Source organism: Coturnix japonica, chromosome 28, assembly GCF_054131305.1.
Source record: "Coturnix japonica strain WE chromosome 28, WE-NBRP24, whole genome shotgun sequence".
Taxonomy (NCBI): Eukaryota; Metazoa; Chordata; class Aves; order Galliformes; family Phasianidae; genus Coturnix; species Coturnix japonica.
Genome location: NC_140690.1, coordinates 7932501 through 7959684, shown reverse-complemented (window position 1 = coordinate 7959684; position 27184 = coordinate 7932501). Strand labels below are relative to the sequence as shown.

General features: G+C 58.0%; 4 protein-coding genes across 10 annotated transcripts; 2 read left to right on the top strand and 2 right to left on the bottom strand.

The window, feature by feature from the left end:
• Positions 1-73: 73 nt before the first annotated feature.
• On the bottom strand, positions 74-9215 carry LOC146756256 (uncharacterized). The gene is made up of 2 exons (XM_085524981.1): positions 6428-9215; positions 74-6108 (listed from the first exon to the last, which is right to left on the bottom strand). Exon 1 carries the CDS (start codon positions 9213-9215, stop codon positions 8739-8741), a length of 477 nt encoding a protein of 158 aa, XP_085381107.1. The 3' UTR covers positions 74-6108; positions 6428-8738.
• LOC146756258 (ciliary microtubule associated protein 1A-like) lies at positions 842-2837 on the top strand. The gene is made up of 7 exons (XM_085524832.1): positions 842-899; positions 1174-1302; positions 1535-1735; positions 1889-1990; positions 2170-2291; positions 2459-2599; positions 2754-2837. Exons 1-7 carry the CDS (start codon positions 842-844, stop codon positions 2835-2837), a joined length of 837 nt encoding a protein of 278 aa, XP_085380958.1.
• Positions 4906-8787, bottom strand: LOC146756257 (E3 ubiquitin-protein ligase Itchy-like). Of its 2 annotated transcripts, XR_014937665.1 has the most exons (4): positions 8659-8787; positions 7553-7709; positions 6678-6881; positions 5941-6524 (listed from the first exon to the last, which is right to left on the bottom strand). XR_014937665.1 is itself a non-coding variant. In XM_085524984.1 (3 exons), exons 1-3 carry the CDS (start codon positions 8711-8713, stop codon positions 6782-6784), a joined length of 312 nt encoding a protein of 103 aa, XP_085381110.1. In that variant the 5' UTR covers positions 8714-8787; the 3' UTR covers positions 4906-6781. The 2 variants fall into 2 exon arrangements, 1 of the variants encoding a protein (XP_085381110.1); XM_085524984.1 differs by having other exon boundaries at positions 4906-6881.
• A 49-nt stretch (positions 9216-9264) lies between the features above and the next one.
• LOC146756255 (ciliary microtubule associated protein 1A-like) lies at positions 9265-18113 on the top strand. Of its 6 annotated transcripts, XM_085524980.1 has the most exons (8): positions 9265-9404; positions 11546-16120; positions 16290-16418; positions 16651-16851; positions 17005-17106; positions 17286-17407; positions 17575-17715; positions 17870-18113. In XM_085524980.1, exons 3-8 carry the CDS (start codon positions 16301-16303, stop codon positions 17951-17953), a joined length of 768 nt encoding a protein of 255 aa, XP_085381106.1. In that variant the 5' UTR covers positions 9265-9404; positions 11546-16120; positions 16290-16300; the 3' UTR covers positions 17954-18113. The 6 variants fall into 6 exon arrangements, with proteins under 6 accessions (XP_085381106.1, XP_085381104.1, XP_085381103.1 ...); XM_085524978.1 differs by lacking the exons at positions 17286-17407; positions 17575-17715; positions 17870-18113 and having other exon boundaries at positions 11546-11841; positions 15760-16120; positions 17005-17257; XM_085524977.1 differs by lacking the exons at positions 17286-17407; positions 17575-17715; positions 17870-18113 and having other exon boundaries at positions 11546-12874; positions 15760-16120; positions 17005-17257.
• Positions 18114-27184: the final 9071 nt, after the last annotated feature.

The window sequence follows — 27184 nt, the reverse complement described above, 5'->3', positions numbered from 1 at the left end:
TGCAGTTCCCTGCAGGACGCTGGTGACTGTCACAGGCTCTGCTGCAGAACACAGACATCAGGACGCTACGTGCTGGCTTCAGTTTCACTCTTTATTTCCTCTCTCCCTTTGAGCATCCTCTATGACCATAACTGACCGGTCCTGACTGCACAGCACTTCCCATTCACACACACAACTCCATCAGTAAGAAACAAAACAAGAGAGAAAGTACCAATCTGAACAGCCAGCAGGACCTGGCTAAGCTCTGCTGTGTGATCTACCCCTGGATCTGAGGGGTCACTGTCGGGAAGTGCCCGCTGTGACAGAAGCCGGCCACCAGGGACATCCCTACATCCAGCACATCAGCATCAATGGAGCCAAGGATGGGAGCTGGAGATCCTTCCGCAGAAGGCCACCTGATCCCAGAGCAGCCATTGCAATGTGCTCTGCAGCTCTGTCAAATACAGCCAGTGGAGGTCAACAGACACAACTTGAGCATGGGGCCGGGGGGTTGGGGAACACAAGCAGTGCCCTCCAGGCATGCAGCAGGGCTGCTGGCTGCTCATGGCAGTGCCATGGGGTTTCCAAAGCACAGTTTCCACACTTTTCCATGGTTGGACGGGACTTTCAGTCCATTTCTGCATTGGGATTCTCTCCCTTGCAGGTGATGCTGATGAAGCCCCAGGAGCCCCGGGTGGCACGTGGCTCAAACCAAGAGCTGCAGGTGTCGGCAGCTTGAGCTACGACTTCTTCCTGCTTGGGGTGCAAGGCCGAGAAGGCGTGGAGGGCTGCAGGCCAGCCAGGAGATGTCACAGCACGGATGGAATCATCCGGCGCCTGTGTGCTGTCACAATGCGCTGCCATGACGTCGCCGTGCCCTCCCCAAGGACAGCCGGCCACTGGCTCCAGGAGCATCATTTGTGAGCTGTGCAGCCCGCAGCCGCTCGCCGTGCCCTGTGCCTAAGAGCAGCCCCAGCAGCAGACCAGCTCAGCCTCATCGCGCTCGTCCTCCAAGGCTCAGAGAGGTGAGGGAGAGCTCCTGCACACTTCAGGCTGCAGAGCCCAGCTTGGCTCTGCTGTCTGTGAGGGGCACGTAGCACGAGACTGGCAGGACTGGCAGTGAGCAGGAGAAATTGCTGCCGGCCCTTCCGGCTCAGGAACTCCCGTCAGTAACTGCTCTGCTCTTGCCTTTAGGTTTGGAGCACATGTCTAACAGCATGGACGGAGCCTGGGTGGGGACCTGGAGACCCCATCGGCCACGTGGCCTCATCTCGGCCCAGTTCCCCAGCCCCGGGCCCAAATACTCCATCCCGGGGACAACAGGTAGAGCGACCATCCCCAGGGCGTGAGGCGCATTGGGGACATCACGGGGCAGAGCAGCTCCCCAGCCTTGCCCCGTTCTGGCAGAGCCTCCTGGCTCTCTGGCACAGCTGCAAGCCAGGCCTGGCCGAGGAAGGCCAGTGCTGCTGGTGATGCACCTTGTGACCCAAGGGGCCAAAGGAGCTGGAAACATGCAGCTTCACAGGGGTGTGCTCTCTTCTGCTTTTCCTTCTAGGTTACGTGGGCCACAGCCCCACCAAAAACCGTGCCCCCGCGTACACCTTTAGAGGGACCAAACGACCTGCGGCAGAGAGCTGCGGGCCAGGTCCCTGCTACTTTGTGGAGCCGGCCATCACCAGGAATGGCAAGTACGTGGTTCCAGGCGCCCACCTCCAAGGACGACCCACCACCAAGACCACCGTCACCCCCGGACCGAGTGAGTACCACTGCTGCAGTGTCCCCACGTGCTGCAGTGTCCCCGCGTGCTGCCTGTGTCCCCCAGCAATTGTGCAGCTCTTCAGAGGACTCTTTCTGGCTGCAGAAGGAGACCAGCCCTTCACAGCTTTCTTCCTCTTCTCCTCCGCCCCAGGTGACTACCGCACCGAAGCAGCCAACAGGCACGTCTTCAAGTGCCCACCGGTGCAGTCCATGGCCTTCCGGCGGGAGCCCCTCCGCACAGACCGCCCTCCAGGTACGTGACCCTGGCAAAGGCAGACTCTTCAGCCTGAGCATCCTCCAGGGACGGGCTGCTGCTCAGAGGGGCAACACGTCCCTCCTGCTCCCACCAGCGGGCTGTGCAGGCTGCCCCTCGCTGCTGCTTCCATCTCCTCCATCCCCTCACGCACACACTCTCTGCTGCTCCTCCTGCAGGTCCTGGCACTTACACACTGCCCAGGCTGATGGGGCCCAACACAGCCTACACATTGGCCAGCCCCTGCTACTCCATCAGGGGAAGGAGCCAGCGCGGTCGCTTTGACGAGGACCTTGCCAAGGTGAGCTCTGCTGCTCCTCTCTTCCATGTTAGCGTCCAAAACCAGGCTCCTCTCCCTGTGCCACAGGGGCTTCCAGCCCTGCTGCAGCTTTGCTTAATGCAGCCTTCCAGGGAAAGAGAGAGCCTTGAATGTGACCCCAGCCCCGTGTGGCCATGACTCTCTTGCAGACTCCAGGTCCTGCGGCGCTCCCCAGAGTGGCCGTAGACGTGTACAAGAAAAGGGCGCCCGCATACACCATGGCAGTCCGACCAAAACATGGAGAGGGCAAAGCAGTGAAGCCCGGGCCGGCAGACTACAACGTAGGCCAGGTAAGGCAGCTGCTCAGCTCTTCCCCTCTGCTTCACAAGCACAGCCTTCACGCCTCTCCCCCTTCCCCTGAGCCTTCCCCACATCTCCCTTGCAGAGAGCGAGGGCAGCAACGAAGGGCCCTTGCTGATCTGCCTTTCCTTTCTGCCCTTCCAGGTGACGCTGATCAAGCCCCAGGCGCCTGCCTCCACTTTTGGGATCCGGCATTCCCTCTACACAACCCCCCTCATTGTGGAATAAGACAGCACAGTCTGGAAGACCGTGGGGAGGGAGAAGGGAGAGTAGCCAACATGTGTCTTCCTTCTGATTCCATTTCCCTTCATCCAGTTGGGCTTTTGCCCATTACACTGTTAGATGTTAGTGTTAGGAGTAAGTCATTAATAAATTAATTAAAAACCTTATGTAGACCTTCTTGGTTCTCCTTTTTCCTCCCCGCTACACATAGGAATGCACTGCCGCTCCCTGAAGCCTTTCTAACATCAGCGCATAGGAAAACGCTGATGCTTTATCAGTCATTTGCATTACTGAGGGGTTCTGTGTGGTCACATGGGAACCCTGAGATCCCTATGCATCTCTATGGGTCATTATCAGTCTCTATCAGGTCCCTAGCGTGGCACTGTGTGGTGATATAAGGTCCCTATGGGTCTCTTTGGGTTGATATGGGTTCTCTAAGGGTCTCTTTGGGATCCCTAAGGGTCATTATTGGGTTACTAAGAGGTAATATGAGGTCCCTGTGGGGTCAACCGGGGTTCTATGGGGCTCTATGGGGTCACAAGAGGTCTTCATGGGTCCCTAAGGGGCTCTTTCGGGTAATATAGTGCTCTACGGAGCTCACTGGGGTCCCTGAGGGGCTCTCTAAAGTCCCTGTGGGTCTCTTTGTAGTCTATATGGGGCTCTATGGGATGATACGGGGTGATATGAGGTCCCTATGGGGCTCTTTGGGGTTTCTGAGGGGCTCTTTGGTGATTGTTGGCTCCCTATGGGGGTCTGGAAAGTGAGAAAACGCTGATGCTTTATCAGTCATTTGCATTACTGAGGTCTGCCACGTGCTGAAGTAAGGAATGAAGGGAGCAAACAGCAAAGGGAGGCGGCCGTGGGCAGTGCCGCCCTTCCAGCACCATCAGGTAGATGTAAGTGAGTTGCCTGGGGCTGAGTGACTTAAAGACCTGCTGGTGATCATCTGCCAGCTTACAGGATGGCCAGCAGCATTTCCTGTACTGTGACAGCTCCTGGCTTGGCCATAAAGACATTCCTGGAACAAAGGTTGAAGGGAAAATAATGAAACACGGAGGCAAAAAGAGAATAAAAAGCAAAGGACAGTAACAAAGATAGAGAAAGCAATGTTTGGGTTGGAAGAGATCTGGAAGATCACACGGTTCCAACCCCCCTGCAGTAGGCAGGGACACCTCCCTCTACACCACGGTGCTCCAAGTCCCACCCAGCCCGGCTTTATGCACATAAAGACAAACCATGTCTGCCCCCAGAAACCTGTAACAGCCACTCAAGGGGACACACAGCACCTCTCATCATTTCATTACTCTGCAGACAAGGTTTAACAGCAGAGCACTGACCCGTAACCAGCAAAGCATCTTCCAGGTCTCCAGACCTCCCAGATTTAATGCTGTCTGTTATGTCCTTGATAGAAATGCCTCTGTACATATCAAAAACTAGGAGGAAGAGTCCACGGTAGAGAGTCAGAGAGATTCAAAGGGCCATTTGGCAAGAACAAGCTCCTCACATGCTGCAAGAACATTCTATCGTTCCTGCAGCACTGCCAGATATATCAGGACCGTCCCACTAAAATAATTCATTTCCATTGCTAACAGTCCTGCTAATTGGCCTACCACAGCTGTTACCATTTTCAAGACCTTCTACTTCATGCTGGCAGATGAATTTCTCAGCTCCTCTCCCCCCTGTCCCAATGGTGGTCACACTCCACGATCTCTGCTTTCCACGCTAGAGCAGCAGCAAATTGTACTTAGGTTTCTGAAGTCCCTTCCAGTCTCAGAAGGGAATGAAACAGACCAAAGGGAATGGATGCAATGGGGCTCTCGCTAAGACACCTGTTGACCCAGAAGAGCTTGCACTTACTCAACACCTATGAAGCTCCTATAAAAGCATCACACACAAATAAGGAAGGGAAGAAAAACCCAGGACGCTGTGGAGGGGTCCTACCTCTGAGCAGGTGATGCCTGTTCCATGTACAGAGGACGGACATAAATTGTACCTCATCTATTCTCTCCCCTGCTTCGTACAGGCACTTATAGACATTATGGATGGCAAAGTAAGGCTCGTGGAGAAGCCTGAGTATACACAAGGTCTTTAATTCATTGGTGGTAGAGAACTGCTGGCCTGTACGTGTCCAGATCATGGATATTTTCCAACAAGCACCATCCAGGCATGGCAACTCACAGCTGAAATGTCATTGCCCCTGCCAAGTAACTTGCCTGCCTAGAGACGTCTCATTAGAGACTCGCAAACAAGAGCAGAACCCATTTATTCCCATTTCACAGGTTGGCTTCTCTTCACCACACATCACATGCACAAGAACACATTGCTCTTGCAAGGAAGCACGTTCCTACACACCACAGCATCCTGCTGAGCAAGGGCATCATCCACATACATTCCCTCATCTCTGTTACCCTGCAAAGGTTCAAGGACACAAGACACAGCTCAGCACAGCATCTACTGGAAGCAACCCTTGAGAATTCCCCACTCAGAAACAGCTGCTGGAGATGGCTATTGGAGGCCTTCAAAGGGAATACTAGCTCACAAACACAGTGACGCATCTCAAATGTGCTTTGGGCTTCCTTCTGAAACGAGCAGCAACCCACTTTACTGGGACACTGAGAAAAGAGCCCATGGCATTCATGCACACCCAGAGTCAGAATCCCCTCCCTGCACAAGATGGGTTTGAGGAGCAGGCCATGAGACACATCGGGTGAGAAAAAGCCAGCCTGGAGCTCCTCACCGCTGAGCACAGAGCTGCACCCACAAGAAGATTCAACCCCTTCTCCCCTCGCCTTGGCTCACTTGGCCAGAACTTCAGCAATTACAAAAGAAAGATTTGCAAACCTTCACAGCCCTCCTCACTTTGTGCACATCAGACATAGCGGTGGGAGTCATCATCCCCACCATCACCCTCTCAAAATTCCCACTCAGCAACGTCAAGTCACCAATCAAATCCTAGAAAGCCAAGAGAGGAGGAAGGAGGTGGCAGAAGGTGCAGCCTTCCAGGACAGACAGAACTGAGCTGTTCCCCACTTCTCTTTAGGCTCTAGCCCTCCTTGCATCAACAACTGCTCTGAACTGAACAAGAACAAAACAACCTTGGTCAAGGAAATTTTCCGCCGAGCTTTCTCTCACGGAGATTGGGTCCTTTTTCACTTTTCACCCCAGTGACACAACCGCCTTCACACATCTCTGTAGACCTTTTAGGTGATCGGAACTTGCTGACGTTGGGAAGCATTTAGTTTGGTCAAGATGTCAATGATGATCTCTTCATCGGTTCCTGCAAGAAACAAATGGAAGCCAGTCAGGCTGCTTGCACAAGAATCAGAAGTGCCCTCTGGTCTTGTGCCGCCTCCAGTCCCCTGCACAGCCAGTTCTCAACAGCCCCAGGACTACATCCATGCACACAAAGCTGCCAGGACACACTCCACCAGAGGAGCTGTATTTCAGGACATGTGAAAGGCAGTTGTCTTTCCACTTCCCAACTATTTTTAGGGCAGCTGTGCAGCAGAGCAATGCAAGCAGCTGCGCTTCCCTGGAACGAACCACCAGAGCAGCCATTCCCAGTGCTGGGGAAAAAAACAAGAAATAAAGTTGACCTGTGGAGGGAGATCAACTTAGCAGAGCCCTTCATGGCCTTCCTGAGTGCTGTGCTTCTTGCTCAGCGCTGAAGCTCGAGATCCCCTTGATTGTTGCCTAAGGCCACAAGAAAAGGATTTAGCAAAGGCAGACTTGCGCCCATGCACACAGAGAGTTGAATTGAAACAAAACAAAGCACATAACAGATGTAGAATGTAGAAATCCATAGTTTATGTGGATAAAACCTCAGGATAACATCCATTTACTTACACGCTACTATTGTTAAATAATCCTAGTCAAGTCTACTTTACAAGGAAGTGTGCAACAAGCAGAACATCACGTTGAGTTCAAATTCCTCAAAGTTCAAATTGCAGCTATTCCTGCCCAAAACCTTCTGTTTCTTCAATTGCAAATAACAGCTTTTCCTTCAGCTGCTCATAGTTCTTATAGGGTGGGAGGTCCAAGCGATTGAAACTGAAAACAAAGAGAAACCTTCAGTATTGAACAACAGTTTAAACCACCAAAAAATGCACTAGGAACACAGGCATATAAACTGTCATGTTCAGAGGGATAACTGCATTTGTACAACTGGATTTGTCTAAAACAGCTGTATCTTGACGTGCATTTATCTATGAAAGTGAGAGTTAAAGCACAACAAGCACCCGAGCAGCAATAACTTTCCAGAACTGGCAGCGTATTTAGTAACAAGTCTCACCTTATCTCTTCTGTATCTGAGAGTTAAAATCTGAGCATCTTCACAAAGCACCAGCATAACTGAGAAACTGAGCAGAAGCTACATTTTAACCAGCCAAGAGGGTGCGTGAATGTGGCTATTTATTTGCATTGCCAAGATCAGGTGTGGTGATAATGAAAGATCAATCCCAAAGTCTTTAGAAAAAAGTACTGTTTATTACTTCATGTTTTAGTGGTGTGCAAATCCATGGCATTTACAATGGAATCAGCTCCACAACAAAACTGCTTTTCAGAAGTTCAGCTATTACTCAGCAGAGCTTACTGCCATAACCCAGTGCTTTGCTTTCACACAGTCTCAGACACTTCCATATCACACCCACTTCCTAAAATCTCAAAGTAGATTGCCATCCGTAAGAACAGAACCACAGCAGAGTTTGATCCTTCGTACTTACCAGGTGGGACTTCCAGGTAACCAGTTTTCCTTTCCAACTTTCTCAATGCAAAATTTCTGGGGTCTGTTGCTCCCCGTACAAAAATCAAACAAGGAATTCTTAGGTCTAACTGCCCGTGTAGACCAGTAGGTAATAGATGACAACAGAGCGTGAAAGGCTTGAAGAGAAAACAAGACTATAACTACTTGCAGAGCACAGAGACATCTGTCTCTCACTACATCCCTCTGAAGAAATCCACGTAGTGAAATGCATAAATATGAAGCGGTTTTCAAAGAAATTTAACCACTGAATGACATCGTTGGTTTGGTACTGGAAGGAATCTCTGGAGTTTACCTAGTCCTGCCACTCAGATCAAGCAGGGATACCCAGAGCAGGCTGCCCTGCCTGTTAAAGCAAGGCTCCGGGACGGAGGCTTCAATGAAACGCCACGTGCTCCTGACTGCCCGCACTGTTCAAAGCTCCCTCTCTCTCCCTCCGCCCTATTGTTACAGTGTGCTTTAAATAATAGGAGCAGTAGTCATGCTAAGGCTCGTAGTTAGGCCTAGTCTGTGTTTCTCACGTATCTAGGAATGCAAGTTGTGTTTCTTATGAACCCGAGCATGGATCAATGTAATAAATCTTGCTTAGGAACAAAGCACAACGTATGTAAAAATCAGGTTTAGATTTATGGTGTGATGGTAGAGCGGTTAAGCGTTTTAGAGAAAATGAATAGTAAACAGAAAGGGGGCCTCTAACAGGAACATCCAGTAACGTCACAGATCGAAGGAGGAGAAGAATGTACGGCACATTTCCTCAGGTCTTTGTGGGATAGTCTTACCTAATTGTAACCAAGGAAACATGACAAAAGAGGACGAAGCAATCCTGAAGAAAATGTATATAAACCTTGTGATTTCTTTATAGTTTGGGGCTCTGACTTTGGACGCTCGTCCTCAGGCTCCCGGGCCCTCAATAAAGCACCGCATAAAACGACTCAGGTTGGTTTGTGTTCTTTAACTACGGGCAACACTCTGACGGCAGCCCTTCAAAGCAACCAACACAACCACGCCAAACCGCAGCCCGGACTCGTCCCGCTCACCGCAATCCAGACCCACTCCATCCGTACAAACCTTCATCCACGCCCACTGCCCCAGCCCAACACGGCACCGAGGCGTGCGGATCCATCGGCACCAATTCCAGCGGGGAGTCCTCATTCACAGCCCCGGAACAACAACGCACACCGACACGGCCGGGGCCGGCTCAGGCTCTGCCTCCAGGCTTTTGGGGCCGGCCGGGTGACTCCGCAGCACAGCGAGACCGTGGAGCCGCCCGGGAGCCGCCTCTGGGTGCCGGCAGCGCCGCGAGCTCCTCCCCCGACAGCCCCTCCGTGCCCCCGCACCGAGGCCCGACCCCGTTGGCAGCACAGAGCCCGCTCCTCCCGGCCCCGCTCACCGGCCCCGCTCATGGCCGCCATGGCCCGGAACTGCTCAGGCCGGGCTGGGGCCTGTTGGGGGGGAGCTGAGGTGACGTGGGCGGGCGCAGCCGTGAGGGAGCAGAAGCCGCGATGGCGGCGGTGGTGGGAGGAGCGCGGCGCTGCCGGGCGCTGCAAGGCCGCTAGAGGGGAAACAAATCCCTTCAGGAGGGGCCGGCACTGCGGCCTTTCCCTGTCACAGCAGCCTGCGCCCATCCTGCCGCCCCTCCCCTCCTCTTCCCGGCTTCTGCCCTCCCGGCCCGGCTCGCCCTTTCCTGTCCCCCCCCCATGAGGGGAAATCGCTGCTGGGTGACCCGGCCAGAGCCGGGCAGAAGACAAAGGGAGGCTCGTCCTGTTCCAGGAGGGGCCGTGGGGAGCGCTGAGCTGCGTGTGGGGCACGGCACGGTAAGGGGTGGGGATGGGGGTAACGGGGGCCTATGGGGTGAATAGGGGGCAAGGTGTGGGGCGGGGGGCGGGTAATGGGGTCCTATGGGGTGAATAGGGGGAGAGACGTGGGGCTGGGGGGGGTAGCGTGGTCCTATGGGGTGAATAGGGGGCGAGGTATGGAGCTGGGTGGTGTAATATGGTCCTATGGGGTGAATAGAGGGCGAGGTGTGGGGCTCGGGGGGGTAATGGGGTCCTATGGGGTGAATAGGGGGTGAGACGTGGGGCTGGGGGGGCAACGTGGTCCTATGGGTCGAATAGTGGACAAGGTGTGGTGCTGGGGTGGGTAATGGGGTCCTATGGGGTGAATAGGGGGCGAGACATGGGGCTGGAGGGAGTAACGTGGTCCTATGCGGTGAATAGGGGCAGGGTGTGGGGCTGGGGGGGGGCAACGTGGTCCTATGGGGTGAATAGGGGGCGAGGTATGGGGCGGGGGGAGGTAATGGGGTCCTATGGGGTGAATAGGGGGCGAGGTGTGGAGCTGGGGGGTGTAATATGGTCCTATGGGGTGAATAGGGGGCGAGGTGTGGGGCGGGGGGGAGTAATGGGGTCCTATGCGGTGAATAGGGGGCGAGGTGTGGGGCTGGGGGTGGTAATATGGTCCTATGGGGTGAATATGGTCCAGGTGTGGGGCTGGGGGGGGGCAACGTGGTCCTATGGGGTGAATAGGGGGCAGGGTGTGGGGCGGGGGGGGGGTTAATGGGGTCCTATGAGTTGAATAGGGGGCGATGTGTGGAGCTGGGGGTGGTAATATGGTCCTATGGGGTGAATAGGGGGTGAGATGTGGGTCTGCGGAGGGTAACGTGGTCCTATGGGGTGAATAGGGGGCAAGGTGTGTAGCTGGGAGTGGTAATATGGTTCTATGGGTTGAACAGGGGGCGAGGTGTGGAACTGGGGGGGGTAACATGGTCCTATGGGGTGAATAGGGGGCAAGGTGTGGGGCGGGGGGAGGTAATGGTGTCCTGTGGGTTGAATAGGGGGCAAGATGTGGAGCTGGGGGGTGTAATATGGTCCTATGGGGTGAATAGGTGGCGAGGTGTGGGGCTGGGTGGGGTAATGGGGTCCTATGGGGTGAATAGGGGGTGAGATGTGGGTCTGCGGAGGGTAACGTGGTCCTATGGGGTGAATAGGTGGCGAGGTGTGGGGCTGGGTGGGGTAATGGGGTCCTATGGGGTGAATAGGGGGCGAGACGTGGGGCTGGGGGGAGGGGAGGTAACGTGGTCCTTTGGGGTGAATAGGGGGAGAGGTGTGGGGTGGGGGGGAGGGCAGTCGGGTTCTATGGGTTGAATAGGGGGCGAGGTGTGAAGCTGGGGGGTGTAATATGTTCCTATGGGGTGAATAGGGGGTGAGGTGTGGGGCTGGGTGGGGTAATGGGGTTATAAGGAGTGAATAGTGGGTGGAACGTGGGGCTGGGGGGGTAACGTGATCCTATAGGGTGAATAGGGGACAAGGTGTGGGGCGTGGAGAGGTAATGGGGTCCTGTGAGTTGAACAGGGGGCGAGGTGTGGGGCTGGGTGGGGTAATGGGGTCCTATGGGGTGAATAGAGGGTGAGATGTGGGGCTGGGGGGTGGTAACGTGGTCCTATGGGTTGAATAGGGGGTGAGGTTTGGGGCTGGGTGGGGTGATGGGGTCCTGTGGGGTGAATAGGGGGCGAGACGTGGAGCTGGGGGGGTAATGTGGTCCCTATGGGGTGGGTGATGAAGGTGATGTGACCCTATGGGGTAGTTTGGGATGGTAATGTGACCCTATGGGGGTAGGTTGAGAAGGTCTCGTGACCCTGTGGGGTAGATTGGGATGGTCACTTGACCCTTTGGAGGTAGGTTGGGGTGGTCATGTGACCCCATAGGGGTAGGTTGGGGAGGTCACGTGACCCTGTGGGGTAGGTTGAGAAGGTCATGTGACCCTATTGGGGTAGATTGGGTAGGTCATGTGAGTGTATGGGGTGAGCTATGAAGGTCATGTGACCATATGGGGGGTGGGGGTGGGGTAGGTTGGGGTGGTCACGTGACCCTGTGTGGTGCACTGTGGCCCTGTGTCTGAGCTGTGGGTGCCACGTGATCCCACCCGGTGCCCCCATGTCCCCCATCTCCCCCCGCTACAGCTGCCATGTTTGCGGAGGAGCGCAAGGAAGGCAGCCCCCGCTTTGCCAAGCTGCACTTCCCGGTGGGGCTGTGGGTCAACAACCTCCGCAAGCTCCTGGCCCAGATCTGGCACCGCTGGCCCAGCGCTGCCTCGGTGCTGCTCCGACTGCGCCAACACGGCAAGGCCAAAGCGGGCCAGCACAAGCGCCTCTCCAGCCTCTTCCACCGCAACTACGGCACCCCAATCAGTAACGTCACTGCTGCCCCACATGGGAACGCTGCTGCTGCTGCCCCACATGGTGCTGGACAGCACTGGGTGAGTGCGGGGAAATGGGGCACCATCGAGCCCGTCAGCAACACATAGAGACCCAGAGACCATAGAGCCCCGTCAGTACCCCATCATCACCCCATAGACCATAGGTGCCCATCAGCACCCCATGGAGCCCCATAACCCATAGAGCCCCATCATTGCCCCATGGAGCCCCACAGACCGTAGGTTCCCATCATCACCCCACAGAGCCCCCCCATGGACACTCATGTTGTGCCTCCACACAGAGCCCCACAACCACCCCACAGAGCCCCATCATCACCTCATATAGCCCCATAACCCCATGGCACCCCATAACCTCCCCATTGACGCCCATGTTTTCCCTCCCCCCAGAGCCCGATCATCACCCCCCAGGCCCCCATAACCCCCATATTGTCCCTCCCTGCAGACCCCTGCTGGTGCCTCGAGCTCAGCCAGGTGCTGGCTGAGCAAGAAGAAGCTGTGCCCACCAGCAGAGGCCTCTGCACCAGTACATGCACCAGGGTGTATGTGCATCCCTCATTACAGAATCACAGAATTATCAAGGTTGGAAAAGACCTAGAAGATCATCTAGTCCAACCATTCCCAATACTTCCCGGTTAAATCATATTCATCAACACAACATCCAGACGTTTCTTGAACACTCCCATGGTCGGTGACTCCACCACCTCCCTGGGCAGTGCATTCCAATGCCTAACTACCCTTTCTAAGAAGTAATACTTCCTACTGTTCAGCCTGAATCTCGCCTGGAGCAGCATAAAACCATTCCCTCTAGTTCTATAATCGATTACATGAGAGAATAGGCCAACCCCCAGCTCACTACAACCTCCCTTCAGGAAGTTATAGAGAGCAGTAATGTCTCCCCTGAGCCTCCTCTTCTCTAGGCTGAAGCATCCCCCAAATGCAGCACAGCAGGCAGGGCAGAAACAGCCCCATGGGATCCAGAGGCTTCCAGAGACTTGGATGGGCCCTGAGATACGACACCACCAGCACAAGTGACCCTGCATTGACAGGAAGCCCGTGGGATGCTCAGAAGAGAAATGTGGGCTGAGTTTCCTGCTTTCTGTGCAAACACTGGAAGGCCAAAAGCCAGCTGGCCGGCCTGGGGATTCCTATGCAGCCTGCCCGGGGCTCAGTGCCAGGCAACCAAATGGCTGCCTGACCTGCTGGGCCTGTGAGGCCAAAAGCTGGCCAGGCAGTTGGGGGGGACCTTGCCAGGCCTGAAGCTGGTCATGCGGTTAGGGGGGCCCTGCCAGGCTAAAAGCCAGCTGTCTGCTCTGGGGGGCACTGCCAGCTCCAATGCCTGCAGGCCGGGGAAGCCCTTCCAGGCCAAAAGCCTGCAGGCCGGGGTCCCTGCCAGGCATGGATTTAGGCCCCGGGGCTGGTGATGGCCTCTCAGGCTGTGGCTTGATGCCTTGGGGCTGGTGCCGGCCTGCCTGGCTGTGCTGGGAATGCAACCTTGGTTCTGCATCACAGTTTGAACAGGGCAGTTAGGAGCATGTTTTAGAAATACACAAGGTTCCACCCCTGCAGTGCTTATTCCTGTGCCTGTGTTCCAAAGCCCAGGCTCCATGAAGGTCAGCACTGTTTTGGTGTTGACCTTGATTGGAACAGAGTTGGATCATAGGAGGCAGTGTGATCCCACAGAGATGGCACTGAGCAGGAGGAGGAAGAAACCTGTTTGTGAATGGCCAGGTTGAGCCAAACACAGCATGTCGTGTTGTGTTGCAGAAGCATGGAATGGTTGATGTTGGAATGGAGATCTGGGCCCATCTGGTCCAGGACCTGCTGCAACAGGGCCAGCAGAATTGGTGCCCAGGAACACATCCGATGGGTTTGGAGATCTCCCAGAGGAAACCCCACAGCCTCTCTGGGTCTCTGTGCCAGTGCTGCAGCACTTACACAGTGCAGGAGCGCTCCTGACGTTTGGTGGCAACCTCTGGTCCTGGCACTTGGCTCCTCTAGATGCTCCACTCAGCCCCTTCTCTCAGGCTTTTGTCATAGAAGAGTTCTCTTTGGGTCCTGTGGGTTCCTGCCCCTGACAGACTGTGGGAACAGACCACCCCCGTGGCCCCACCCTGGCAATTTGTCACTTGCCAAGGACAGAGGGGACAAAGAGGCAGATGTAGGGGCAGGTGATAAGGAGGGCAGAAACAGCCCCATCCCTGTCCCCTTGTCTGTACCGGCAAGTGCTGGCCGTGGTGTGTAGAGCCCCAGAGGGAATCTTAGAGGCCATAGCTTGTAGGCAAAGCAGAAGCGTATGGTGCATAGCTTACGGGGCAAAGCTGTGGGGGTTATGGGACAGAGCATCAAGGGCAGTGGTGGTTCTAACGGACACAGCCAAAAAAGGAGGCTTAGAGGCCTTAACAGCCCTGTAGAGCCTAAAGTCCTTGAAGCTTAAGGGTAGGCCTGGAGCCGAGGTACTAAAGGGCTGGACTGGAAGCACTGAGGTTTTGAGGGCCTGATGCACAGAGGGAGGCCAAAAAAGAAACCACGAGTCCATGAGCATTGACGGCACAAAGGAAGGCTTAGAGCTGTAATGGAGAACACACCTGGAGGCACAGATGCCTGCAAGATGTCCTAGAGGCATAGGGGGAGGCCTAAAGGCTTAGAGGATGCCCAGGATGCTTAGAGGCCTTAAGGTAAAACAGCCTGGAGGGAGGCCCAGAGCCTGGCCAAGAGGCCTTGCAGCTTAGTAGTCTTGAGGCCAAAGGGAGGCATGGAGGGCAAGCAAGAGAAAGCCTAGAAGAGCAGAGGCCAAGAGGAGCTGGGGGTTGTACTTGTACCTCGAGGTCTGGACACCTACAGCCCAAGAAGCCTGAAGGCCTTGAAGCTGGACTAGAGGTCTTGAGACAGAGAGGCCAAGAGAGCCACAGGGTGGCCCAGGGGCACTCAGGCACCAAAGAAGGTGCAGAGGTGTATGGACTTAGACACCTATGGGAGGGCTTAGAGACATGGAGGTGCAGAGGAAGGCTGAGATGGCTAGAGGACTAGAGGCCTCTCTCCTGGCCTGCAGGCCACGTCTAGTGCTCTCTCTCATTGGCATTCATGGTCTCTCAGCCTCTTGAAAAGCTTCTTGTTCCATAGGTCTCTTTTAACCCCTTGGTTACTAGGCGTAGGCCCTCAGGGCCACCACACGGGCCTGTAGGAATTAGGCCTCAAGGCCGCTGATGATCCACTCCTCTTTGATGGCTGACCAGAGGTGACGGCTGATGAGAGGTTTTGCCCAGGAGAAGGGGGCAGGGCGGCCTATCTGGGCCCAGTGCCCAGCAACAGCCTCCTGCTGCAGTTCCCTGCAGGACGCTGGTGACTGTCACAGGCTCTGCTGCAGAACACAGACATCAGGACGCTAAGTGCTGGCTTCAGTTTCACTCTTTATTTCCTCTCTCCCTTTGAGCATCCTCTATGACCATAACTGACCGGTCCTGACTGCACAGCACTTCCCATTCACACACACAACTCCATCAGTAAGAAACAAAACAAGAGAGAAAGTACCAATCTGAACAGCCAGCAGGACCTGGCTAAGCTCTGCTGTGTGATCTACCCCTGGATCTGAGGGGTCACTGTCGGGAAGTGCCCGCTGTGACAGAAGCCAGCCACCAGGGACATCCCTACATCCAGCACATCAGCATCAATGGAGCCAAGGATGGGAGCTGGAGATCCTTCCGCAGAAGGCCACCTGATCCCAGAGCAGCCATTGCAATGTGCTCTGCAGCTCTGTCAAATACAGCCAGTGGAGGTCAACAGACACAACTTGAGCATGGGGCCGGGGAGTTGGGGAACACAAGCAGTGCCCTCCAGGCATGCAGCAGGGCTGCTGGCTGCTCATGGCAGTGCCATGGGGTTTCCAAAGCACAGTTTCCACACTTTTCCAGGGTGGGACGGGACTTTCAGTCCATTTCCCCGTTGGGATTCTCTCCCTTGCAGGTGATGCTGATGAAACCCCAGGAGCCCCAGGCGGCACGTGGCTCAAACCAAGAGCTGCAGGTGTCGGCAGCGTGAGCTACGACTTCTTCCTGCTTGGGGTGCAAGGCCGAGAAGGCGTGGAGGGCTGCAGGCCAGCCAGGAGATGTCACAGCATGGATGGAATCATCCGGAGCCTGTGTGCTGTCACAATGCGCTGCCATGACATCACCGGGGCCTCCCCAAGGACAGCCGGCCACTGGCTCCAGGAGCATCATTTGTGAGCTGTGCAGCCCGCAGCCGCTCGCCGTGCCCTGTGCCTGAGAGCAGCCCCAGCAGCAGACCAGCTCAGCCTCATCGCGCTCGTCCTCCAAGGCTCAGAGAGGTGAGGGAGAGCTCCTGCACACTTCAGGCTGCAGAGCCCAGCTTGGCTCTGCTGTGTGTGAGGGGCATGTAGCACGAGACTGGCAGGACTGGCAGTGAGCAGGAGAAATTGCTGCCGGCCCTTCCGGCTCAGGAACTCCCATCAGTAACTGCTCTGCTCTTGCCTTTAGGTTTGGAGCACATGCCTATCAACATGGACGAAGCCTGGGTGGGGACCTGGAGACCCCATCGGCCACGTGGCCTCATCTCGGCCCAGTTCCCCAGCCCCGGGCCCAAATACTACATCCCGGGGACAACAGGTAGAGCGACCATCCCCAGGGCGTGAGGCGCATTGGGGACATCACGGGGCAGAGCAGCTCCCCAGCCTTGCCCCGTTCTGGCAGACCCTCCTGGCTCTCTGGCACAGCTGCAAGCCAGGCCTGGCCGAGGAAGGCCAATGCTGCTGGCGCTGCTCCTTGTGACCCAAGGGGCCAAAGGAGCTGGAAACATGCGGCTGCACAGGGGTATGCTCTCTTCTGCTTTTCCTCCTAGGTTACGTGGGCCACAGCCCCACCAAAACCCGTGCCCCCGCTTACACCTTTAGAGGGACCAAACGGCCTGCGGCAGGGAGCTGCGGGCCAGGTCCCTGCTACTTTGTGGAGCCGGCCATCACCAGGAATGGCAAGTACGTGGTTCCAGGCGCCCACCTCCAAGGACGACCCACCACCAAGACCACCGTCACCCCCGGACCGAGTGAGTACCACTGCTGCAGTGTCCCCACGTGCTGCAGTGTCCCCGCGTGCTGCCTGTGTCCCCCAGCAATTGTGCAGCTCTTCAGAGGACTCTTTCTGGCTGCAGAAGGAGACCAGCCCTTCACAGCTTTCTTCCTCTTCTCCTCCGCCCCAGGTGACTACCGCACCGAAGCAGCCAACAGGCACGTCTTCAAGTGCCCACCGGTGCAGTCCATGGCCTTCCGGCGGGAGCCCCTCCGCACAGACCGCCCTCCAGGTACGTGACCCTGGCAAAGGCAGACCCTTCAGCCTGAGCATCCTCCAGGGACAGGCTGCTGCTCAGAGGGGCAACACGTCCCTCCTGCTCCCACCAGCGGGCTGTGCAGGCTGCCCCTCGCTGCTGCTTCCATCTCCTCCTTGCCCTCACGCACACACTCTCTGCTGCTCCTCCTGCAGGTCCTGGCACTTACACACTGCCCAGGCTGATGGGGCCCAACACAGCCTACACATCGGCCAGCCCCTGCTACTCCATCAGGGGAAGGAGCCAGCGCGGTCGCTTTGACGAGGACCTTGCCAAGGTGAGCTCTGCTGCTCCTCTCTTCCATGTTAGCGTCCAAAATCAGGCTCCTCTCCCTGTGCCACAGGGGCTTCCAGCCCTGCTGCAGCTTTGCTTAATGCAGCCTTCCAGGGAAAGAGAGAGCCTTGAATGTGACCCCAGCCCCGTGTGGCCATGACTCTCTTGCAGACTCCAGGTCCTGCGGCGCTCCCCAGAGTGGCCGTGGATGTGTACAAGAAAAGGGCGCCCGCATACACCATGGCAGCCCGACCAAAACATGGAGAGGGCAAAGCAGTGAAGCCCGGGCCGGCAGACTACAACATAGGCCAGGTAAGGCAGCTGCTCAGCTCTTCCCCTCTGCTTCACAAGCACAGCCTTCACGCCTCTCCCCCCTCCCCTGGGCCTTCCCCACATCTCCCTTGCAGGGAGCAAGGGCAGCAAAGAAGGGCCCTTGCTGATCTGCCTTTCCTTTCTGCCCTTCCAGGTGACACTGATCAAGCCCCAGGCGCCTGCCTCCACTTTTGGGATCCGGCATTCCCACTACACAACCCCCCTCATTGTGGAATAAGACAGCACAGTCTGGAAGGTTGTGGGGAGGGAGAAGGGAGAGTAGCCAACATCTGTCTTCCTTCTGATTCCATTTCCCTTCATCCAGTCGGGCTTTTGCCCATTACACTGTTAGATGTTAGTGTTAGGATAAGTCATTAATAAATTAATTAAAAACCTTATGTAGACCTTCTTGGTTCTCCTTTTTCCTCACCGCTACACACAGGAATGCGCTGCCGCTCCCTGAAGCCTTTCTAACAACAGTGCATTGGAAAACGCTGATGCTTTATCAGTCATTTGCATTACTGAGGGGTTCTGTGTGGTCACTGGGGATCTCTGGGATCCCTATGCGTCTCTATGGGGTCCTTATCGATCTCTATCAGGTCCCTAGGGTGGCTCTTTGTGGTGATATGGGGTCCCAATGGGCCTCTTTGGGTTGATATGGGTTCTCTAAGGGTCTCTTTGGGTTCCATAAGGGTCTCTATGGGGTGATATGGGAACCCTATGGATCATTAAGGGGTTACTAAGGGGCAATATGGGGTTCCTGTGGGGTCAATCGGGGCTCTGTGGGGCTCTATGGGGTCACGAGGTCTTCATGGGTCCCTAAGGGGCTCTTTGGGGTAATATTGTGCTCTATGGAGCTCACTGGGGTCCCTGTGGGTCTCTTTGGAGTCTGCTTGGGGCTCTATGGGATGATACAAGGTCCCTATGGGGCTCTTTGGGGTTTCTGAGGGGCTCTTTGGGGATTGTTGGCTCCCTATGGGGGTCTGCAAAGTGAGAAAACGCTGATGCTTTATCAGTCATTTTCATTACTGAGGTCTGCTACATGCTGAAGTAAGGAATGAAGGGAGCAAATAGAAAAGGGAGGCGGCCGTGGGCAGTGCAGCCCTTCCAGCGCCATCAGGTAGATGTAAGTGAGTTGCCTGGGGCTGAGCGACTTAAAGACCTGCTGGTGATCATGCTTCCTTCTGAAACGAGCAGCAACCCACTTTACTGGGACATTGAGAAAACAGCCCCTGGCATTCATGCACACCCAGAGTCAGAATCCCCTCCCTGCACAAGATGGGTTTGAGGAGCAGGCCATGAGACACATCGGGTGAGAAAAAGCCAGCCTGGAGCTCCTCACCGCTGAGCACAGAGCTGCACCCACAAGAAGATTCAACCCCTTCCCCAAAGGAAAGATTTGCAAACCTTCACAGCCCTCCTCACTTTGTGCACATCAGACATGGCGGTGGGAGTCATCATCCCCACCATCACCCTCTCAAAATTCCCACTCAGCAACGTCAAGTCACCAATCAAATCCTAGAAAGCCAAGAGAGGAGGAAGGAGGTGGCAGAAGGTGCAGCCTTCCAGGACAGACAGAACTGAGCTGTTCCCCACTTCTCTTTAGGCTCTAGCCCTCCTTGCATCAACAACTGCTCTGAACTGAACAAGAACAAAACAACCTTGGTCAAGGAAATTCTCCGCCGACCTTTCTCTCACGGAGATTGGGTCCTTTTTCACTTTTCACCCCAGTGACACAACCGCCTTCACACATCTCTGTAGACCTTTTAGGTGATCGGAACTTGCACACAGAGATTTGAATTTAAACAATACATAACACATAATAGACGTGAACACGGAGATAGTAAAACTCCACCCACACAAGTGATGTTGTATCAGACTTCTGTCTCAGGCAGCACTCTATTCTAAGGGGACTACATCTCCCACTCTCCCCCCGTCCACCCAGTTAGTGACATCTTCATAAAAGGCCACCAGGTTGGTCGAGCACGACCTCCCCTTGGTGAACCCATGCTGGGTACTCCTGAAAACCTCCTTATCTCCCAGGTGTCTGGAGATGGCATCCAGCACAAACTGTTCCATCACCTTCCCTGGGACAGTGGTGAGACTTGCCTATAGGCTGACTTGCCTATAATCACCTGGGTCTTCCTTCTTGCCCTTTTTGAAGACCGGACTGACACTGGCTGTCCTCCACTCTTTAGGCACCTCCCCAGTTCTCCAGGACCTCTGATAGATTACAGAGAGCGGCTCAGCAACGTCCTCCGCCAGCTCTCAGCACCTGCGGATGGGGTTGGCTATGGGTCCCGCTATGGGGCTGATGGTTCTTCTATGTGTCCGTGCCGTATCTAATGTAGGGCAGCTACAACAAAGTTATGGGGCTGGTTATGCATCTATGGGGCTGGCTATGGGGCTGATGGATCTTCTATGGGTCGTTGCAGTATTTAATGTAGGTTATGGGGCTGGTTATGGGGCTGGTTATGGGGCTGGTTATGGGGTTATAGGGATATAGGGGTGGTTATGGTGCTGGCTATGGGTCTGATGTTTGCTATGGGTCCATGCAGTATTTAATGGAGGGCAGCTACAACAATGTTATGGGGCTGGCTATGGGGCTGGTTATGGGGCTGGTTATGGGTCCCGCTATGGGGCTGATGTTCCGCTATGGGTCCATGCATTACCTGATGGAGGTTATGGGGCTGGTTATGGGGCTACAGGGCTGGCTATGGGGTTATGGGGCTGGCTATGGGGCTGATGGTTTCTCTATGGGTCCGTGCAGTATTTAATGGAGGTTATGGGGCTGGTTATGGGGTTATAGGGCTATAGAGGTGGTTATGGGGCTGACTATGAAGCTGATGCTCCGCTATGGGTCCGTGCAGTACCTGATGGAGGTTATGGAGCTGGTTATGGGGCTATAGGGCCGGTTATGGGGCCGGTTATGGGGCTGTTGATGTGGTTATGGGGCCGGTTATGGGGCTATGGGGTTAAGAGGCTGGTGATGGGGCAGGTTATGGGGCTGGTTATGGGGTTATGGAGCTGGCTATGGGGCTGGCTATGGGGCTAATAGTTTGCTATGGGTCACTGCAGTATTTAATGGAGGGCAGCTACAACAAGCTGTTCCTGGCCAAAGGGAACATCCCGGCCGAGAGCTACAACTTCTTTATCGACATCCTATTGGATAACATATGGTAATTAACGCTAATTAACGCTAATTAACTCTAATTAATTAACTAATGAACTTCTTCATTGACATTCTATTGGACACCATACAGTAATTAATTAACACTATTTAACTCATTAACTACTTAATCACAACTTCCTCATCGACATCTTATTGGACACCATGTGGTAATTAATGCTAATTATTGTTAATTGACTCATTAATTAACTAATGAACCACCCCCATTGCCCCCCATTGCCCCTATTGCCCCCCCATTGCCCCCTAACTAGCTCTTTATGGCCCCCCACTGCCCCCATTCCCTCCCATAGCCCCCCATTGCCCCTCATTGCCCCCTAACAGCCCCTTATTGCCCCCCATACCCCCCTATTGCCCCCCATTGCCCCTCATTACCCCCGTACCAGCCCCCCATTGCCCCCCATTGCCCCCACTGCCACACCCTACATCCCCTTATAGCCCTGCATTGCCCCATATTGCCCCTCATTGCCCCCCATTTTATCTCATTGCCCCCCATTCCCCCCCATTGTCCCCCATTTCCCCCATTCGCCCATCCCCCTCATTACACCCCATTGCCCCCCTTTCCCTCCCATTGTCCCCCATTGTCCCCTAACTAGCCCCTCATTGCCCCCCATTGCCCCTTATTGTCCCTTATTGCCCCCTATCTCCCCCATTACACCTCATTACCCCCCATTGCCCCCCATTACCCCTCATCCCCCCCCATTACACCCCCATTGCCCCCCTTTCCCTCCCATTGTCCCCCATTGCCCCCTAACTAGCCCCTTATTGCCCCCCATTGCCCCCATTCCCTCCCATTGCCCCCTATCCTCCCCCATTGCCCCCCCTACTCCCCCCGTCCCTCTGTCACCCCCCATTGCCCCCTAACAGCCCCTTATTGCCCCTCATTTCACCCCTGCCAGCCCCCTTCCCCCCCATTGCCCCCCATCCCTCCCCCATAGCCCCCTATTGTCCCCCATTCCCTCCCATTGCCCCCTAACAACCCCTTATTGCCCCCCAGTTGCCCCATATTACCCCCCATTGTATCTCATTGCCCCCATTGCCCCCCATTTCCCCTCGTTCCCTCCCATTGCCCCCCTTACAGCCCCTTATTGACCTCCATTGCCCCCCATTGCCTTATATAGCCCCCCATTGCCCCATATAGCCACCCTCCCATTGCCCCTTATTACCTCCCATTGCCCCCCATTGCCACCCATCCTCCCCCCATTGGCCATTGCAGCTCCTGATTGGCTGTTATAGCCCCCCATTGCTCCCCATTACCCCCCATAGTCCCCCTGACGCCCCCCTGTGTCCCTCTGTCACCCCCTAACAGCCCCTCATTGCCCCCCATTGCCTCCCACTGCCCCCCTTATTGCCCCTTATTGCCCCCATTGCCCCCCATTCCTTCCCATTGCCCCCCATTGCCCCTCATTGCCCACCTAACAGCCCCTTATTGTCTCCCATTACCCCCTAACAGCCCCACACTGACCCCTTACTAGCCCCCCATTGAACCACATCCCCCCCTATTGTCCTCCATTCCTTCCCATTACACCCCATTGCCCCATATTGCCCCATATTGCCCCCCATTGCCCTTTGCCCCCTTGCCAGCCCCCTATCCCCCCCATTTCCCCCCTTCTAGCCCCCCATTGGCTTTCAGAGCACCCCATTACCCCTTATTACTCCCCATAGCCCCTAACTTCTCCCCATTGCCCCCATTGTATCTCATTGCCCCCATTGCCCCTTATTGCCCCCCTTACAGTCCCTTATTGTCCCCCATTGCCCCATATTGCCCTCCATTGCCCCCCATTGTATCTCATTGCCCCCCCTTACCCCCCAATTGCCTCTTATTACCCCCCATTGCCCCCCTTACAGTCCCTTATTCCCCGCCCATTGCCCCATATTGCCCTCGATTGACCCCCATTTTATCTCATCGTCCCCCTTTACCCCCCATTGCCCCCATTACCCCCATTTCCCCCCTTACATCACCTTATTGCAAACCATTCCCTCCTATTGCCCCTTATTACCCCCCATTGCCCCCTAACAGCCCCTTATTGCCCCCCATTGCCCCTTATTACCCCCCATTGCCCCCTAACAGCCCCTTATTGCCCCACATTGCCCCTTATTATCCCCCCGTTGCCCCCCAACAGCCCCTTATTGCCCCCATTGCCTCCCATTGCCCCTTATTGTCCCCCATTACCCCCCCATTGCCCCCCATTGCCTCCCATTGGCCATTGGAGACACCCATAGCCCCCCATTACCACCCATTGCCACCCATCCTCCCCCATTTCCCCCCATTGCCCCCTAACAGCCACCATCCCCCCCATTGCCCCTTATTGCCCCCCCCGCCAGCCCCCATTATCCCCAATTCACTCCCATTGCCCCTCATTGACGTCTCGTCTAGGCCGGAACGGTCTACCCGGCTCCTACCGTGATCGAGGGCCCGGTGGCTGCGTCTAGGGTTCGCTGCCTATGCGGCTCGTCTAGGTCGGCACGGTCTACCCGGCTCCGAACTGCTCGAGGGCCCGGTGGTTGCGTCTAGGGGTCGGACGTTCCTCGGCGGCGTCCGGCGATCTGAGCCGCGGCGGCTCGAGTGCGCCGGCACGGTCCAACCGCTCCCGGCGGGTTCCGCTCGGCTCGGACGCTCCTCGGCGGAGTCGGGCGATCTGAGCCGCGGCGGCACGGTCCAGCCTCTCCAGGCGGACTCAGCTCGGCTCGGACGTTCCGCGGAAGTGGCCAAGTGCCGCTCTTGTGGCTGCTCCGCTGCGCCGGCACTGTGTACCCGGCTCCGAGCGTCTCCGGGGGGGGGGGGGGGGGGGAGGGGGGGGGGGGGGAAAGGGGGGGGGTGGGGAAGACGGGGGGGGTGGGGGGGGGAAGAGGGGGGGGGGGGGGGCACGGCGTCGGCGGCTAGGCGTCGCTGCCCATGCGGCTCGGCTAGGTCGGAACGGTCTACCCGGCTCCGAGCGGGCCGTGGTGCTCGGCGGCGGCGGCTAGGGGTCGCTGCCTATGCGGCTCGACTAAGTCGGCACGGTCTACCCGGCTCCGACCGGGCCGTGGTGCTCGGCGGCGGCGGCTAGGGGTCGCTGCCTATGCGGCTCGACTAGGTCGGCACGGTCTACCCGGTTCAGAGCGGGCCGTGGTGCTCGGCGGCGGCTGCTAGAGGTCGCTGCCTATGCGGCTCGACTAGGTCGGCACGGTCTACCCGGCTCCGAGCGGGCCGTGGTGCTCGGCGGCGGCTGCTAGAGGTCGCTGCCTATGCGGCTCGACTAGGTCGGCACGGTCTACCCTGCTCCGTGCGTGCGCGAGGGCTCGGCGGCGGTCGCTAGGTGTCGCTGCACGTCTGCCAGCCCGTCCGTCAGCGACCCCTAGCGTCCGCGGCGGAGCAGGGTAGACCGTGCCGACGTGAGCCGGCCGACGCTCAGCGACCCCTGGCCGCCGCCGCATGAGCTTCGGTCCGCTCGGAGCCGGGTAGACCGTGCCGACCAACTCGAGCCGGACGTGCAGCGACCGCTGGCCAGCGCGGAGGCTCGTGTGCGCCGGCACGGTCCAGCCTCTCCCGGCGGGCTCCGTTCGGTTCGGACGTTCCTCGGTGGTGTCCGGGGGGTCTCAGCCGCGGCGGCTCGAGTGCGCCGGCACTGCACAGCCCCTCCCTGCGGGCTCCGCTCGGCACGGACTTTCCTCGTCGGCGTCCGGCGATCTGAGCCGCGGCGGCTCGAGTGCGCCGGCACGGTCCAACCGCTCCCGGCGGGTTCCGCTCGGCTCGGACGCTCCTGGGCGGAGTCGGGCGATCTGAGCCGCGGCGGCTCGAGTGCGCCGGCACGGTCCAACCGCTCTCGGCGGGCTCGGCTCGGCTCGGACGTTCCGCGGCGGCGTCCGGGGGGTCTCAGCCGCGGAGGCTCGGGTGCGCCGGCACGGTCCAGCCTCTCCCGGCGGGTTCCGCTCGGCTCGGACGCTCCTGGGCGGAGTCGGGCGATCTGAGCCGCGGCGGCTCGAGTGCGCCGGCACGGTCCAACCGCTCCCGGCGGGTTCCGCTCGGCTCGGACGCTCCTCGGCGGAGTCGGGCGATCTGAGCCGCGGCGGCACGGTCCAGCCTCTCCAGGCGGACTCAGCTCGGCTCGGACGTTCCGCGGAAGTGGCCAAGTGCCGCTCTTGTGGCTGCTCCGCTGCGCCGGCACTGTGTACCCGGCTCCGAGCGTCTCCGGGAGGTGGGGGGGGGGGGGAAGGGGGGGGGGTGGGGGGGGGGGGGAGTAAGGGGGGGGCACGGCGTCGGCGGCTAGGCGTCGCTGCCCATGCGGCTCGGCTAGGTCGGCACGGTCTACCCGGCTCCGAGCGGGCCGTGGTGCTCGGCGGCGGCGGCTAGGGGTCGCTGCCTATGCGGCTCGACTAGGTCGGCACGGTCTACCCGGCTCCGAGCGGGCCGTGGTGCTCGGCGGCGGCGGCTAGGGGTCGCTGCCTATGCGGCTCGACTAGGTCGGCACGGTCTACCCGGCTCCGAGCGGGCCGTGGTGCTCGGCGGCGGCGGCTAGGGGTCGCTGCCTATGCGGCTCGACTAAGTCGGCACGGTCTACCCGGCTCCGACCGGGCCGTGGTGCTCGGCGGCGGCGGCTAGGGGTCGCTGCCTATGCGGCTCGGCTAGGTCGGCACGGTCTACCCGGCTCCGAGCGGGCCGTGGTGCTCCGCGGCGGCGGCTAGGGGTCGCTGCCTATGCGGCTCGACTAGGTCGGCACGGTCTACCCGGCTCCGACCGGGCCGTGGTGCTCGGCGGCGGCGGCTAGGGGTCGCTGCCTATGCGGCTCGGCTAGGTCGGCACGGTCTACCCGGCTCCGAGCGGGCCGTGGTGCTCGGCGGCGGCGGCTAGGGGTCGCTGCCTATGCGGCTCGGCTAGGTCGGCACGGTCTACCCGGCTCCGAGCGGGCCGTGGTGCTCCGCGGCGGCGGCTAGGGGTCGCTGCCTATGCGGCTCGACTAGGTCGGCACGGTCTACCCGGCTCCGAGCGGGCCGTGGTGCTCGGCGGCGGCGGCTAGGGGTCGCTGCCTATGCGTCTCGACTAAGTCGGCACGGTCTACCCGGCTCCGAGCGGGCCGTGGTGCTCGGCGGCGGCGGCTAGGGGTCGCTGCCTATGCGGCTCGGCTAGGTCGGCACGGTCTACCCGGCTCCGAGCGGGCCGTGGTGCTCGGCGGCGGCGGCTAGGGGTCGCTGCCTAAGCGGCTCGACTAGGTCGGCACGGTCTACCCGGCTCCGAGCGGGCCGTGGTGCTCGGCGGCGGCGGCTAGGGGTCGCTGCCCGTGCGGCTTGCGTGTAGCTGCCAGGTCTACCCGCTTTCGGCTAGGCTTTGCCGCCCTGTGAGATGGGGGGCGCTAAAGCTCCGGAGCTTGCTAGGGGGTCGCTGTTGTTTCTTACCTACCGTTACGTCGACGTAGAGCGCCGCTTACCCTCGGCGCCGCTGCCGGTAGTCGGCGCCGTTCTTTTCCGAAGCAGTTTTTTCTTGCGCCTTCCGTTTTCGTCTGCAGGAGCGAGCGCGTGCTCGTCTCCAGAGGCGGCAACGAGCGGGCGCAGGCGAGCGCGGTTGACCGCCGGGCTGTGGAGTTTTTCGGTTGCGGCTTTCTGGTGCGCCGCTTGTTTCGCTCGGTCCGGTGGCCTCCGTCGGTCGGATGTTCGCTGCCCGTGTCGCAGTTCGGCCCCGGACTCTGGCGTTCGCTCGTTCCGCGAGCGGGGAGCCCGCCAAAATCGGGGCGAAAGGCGAGAGAGAGTGAGCGTGGGCAGGCGTCTCCCCGCGCCGCGCTGCCATGGGAAGAGCCCCGAGGAGGGAGGAAGGAAGGCAGACAGAGACAGGCAGAGGGAAGAAAAGGGCGCGGGCCGGCGTGCCGGGCGGCCGGCAGTCGGACGCAGAAGGGCCGGGGGCGTCCCCGGCGGGTCCCGCCGTCACGAGGGAAGGAGAAGGGGGACCCGGAGCTCGCTTGTCGCGGCGGCGGCGCCGCGCTCTCCCTTTCGCACCGCTCTCACTCGCACGCGGGAGCCCCGACCCGATCCACCGTGGCGCTCCTCGGGCGCGTCGGAGAGGCTTCCCGGCGGGCCGGCTCAATCCCGCTCCCCGTGTCGTTCGGGGCGGCGTGGGGCGGGCCGGTGTTCAGGCAAGGGCGAGCACCTCTCGGCGGACGTTGCCCACGCACACCCACACGCACGTGCGCGTGCGGTCTTTCCGCCGCGCCCGGGTGGAAGGGCTCGTGCCTTCCCCCACCGTCCCTCCTCCTCTACCTCACCGCACCCTTACCCTTCCCGTACCCTCCCTGCTCCCCCCTTCTTTCCGTC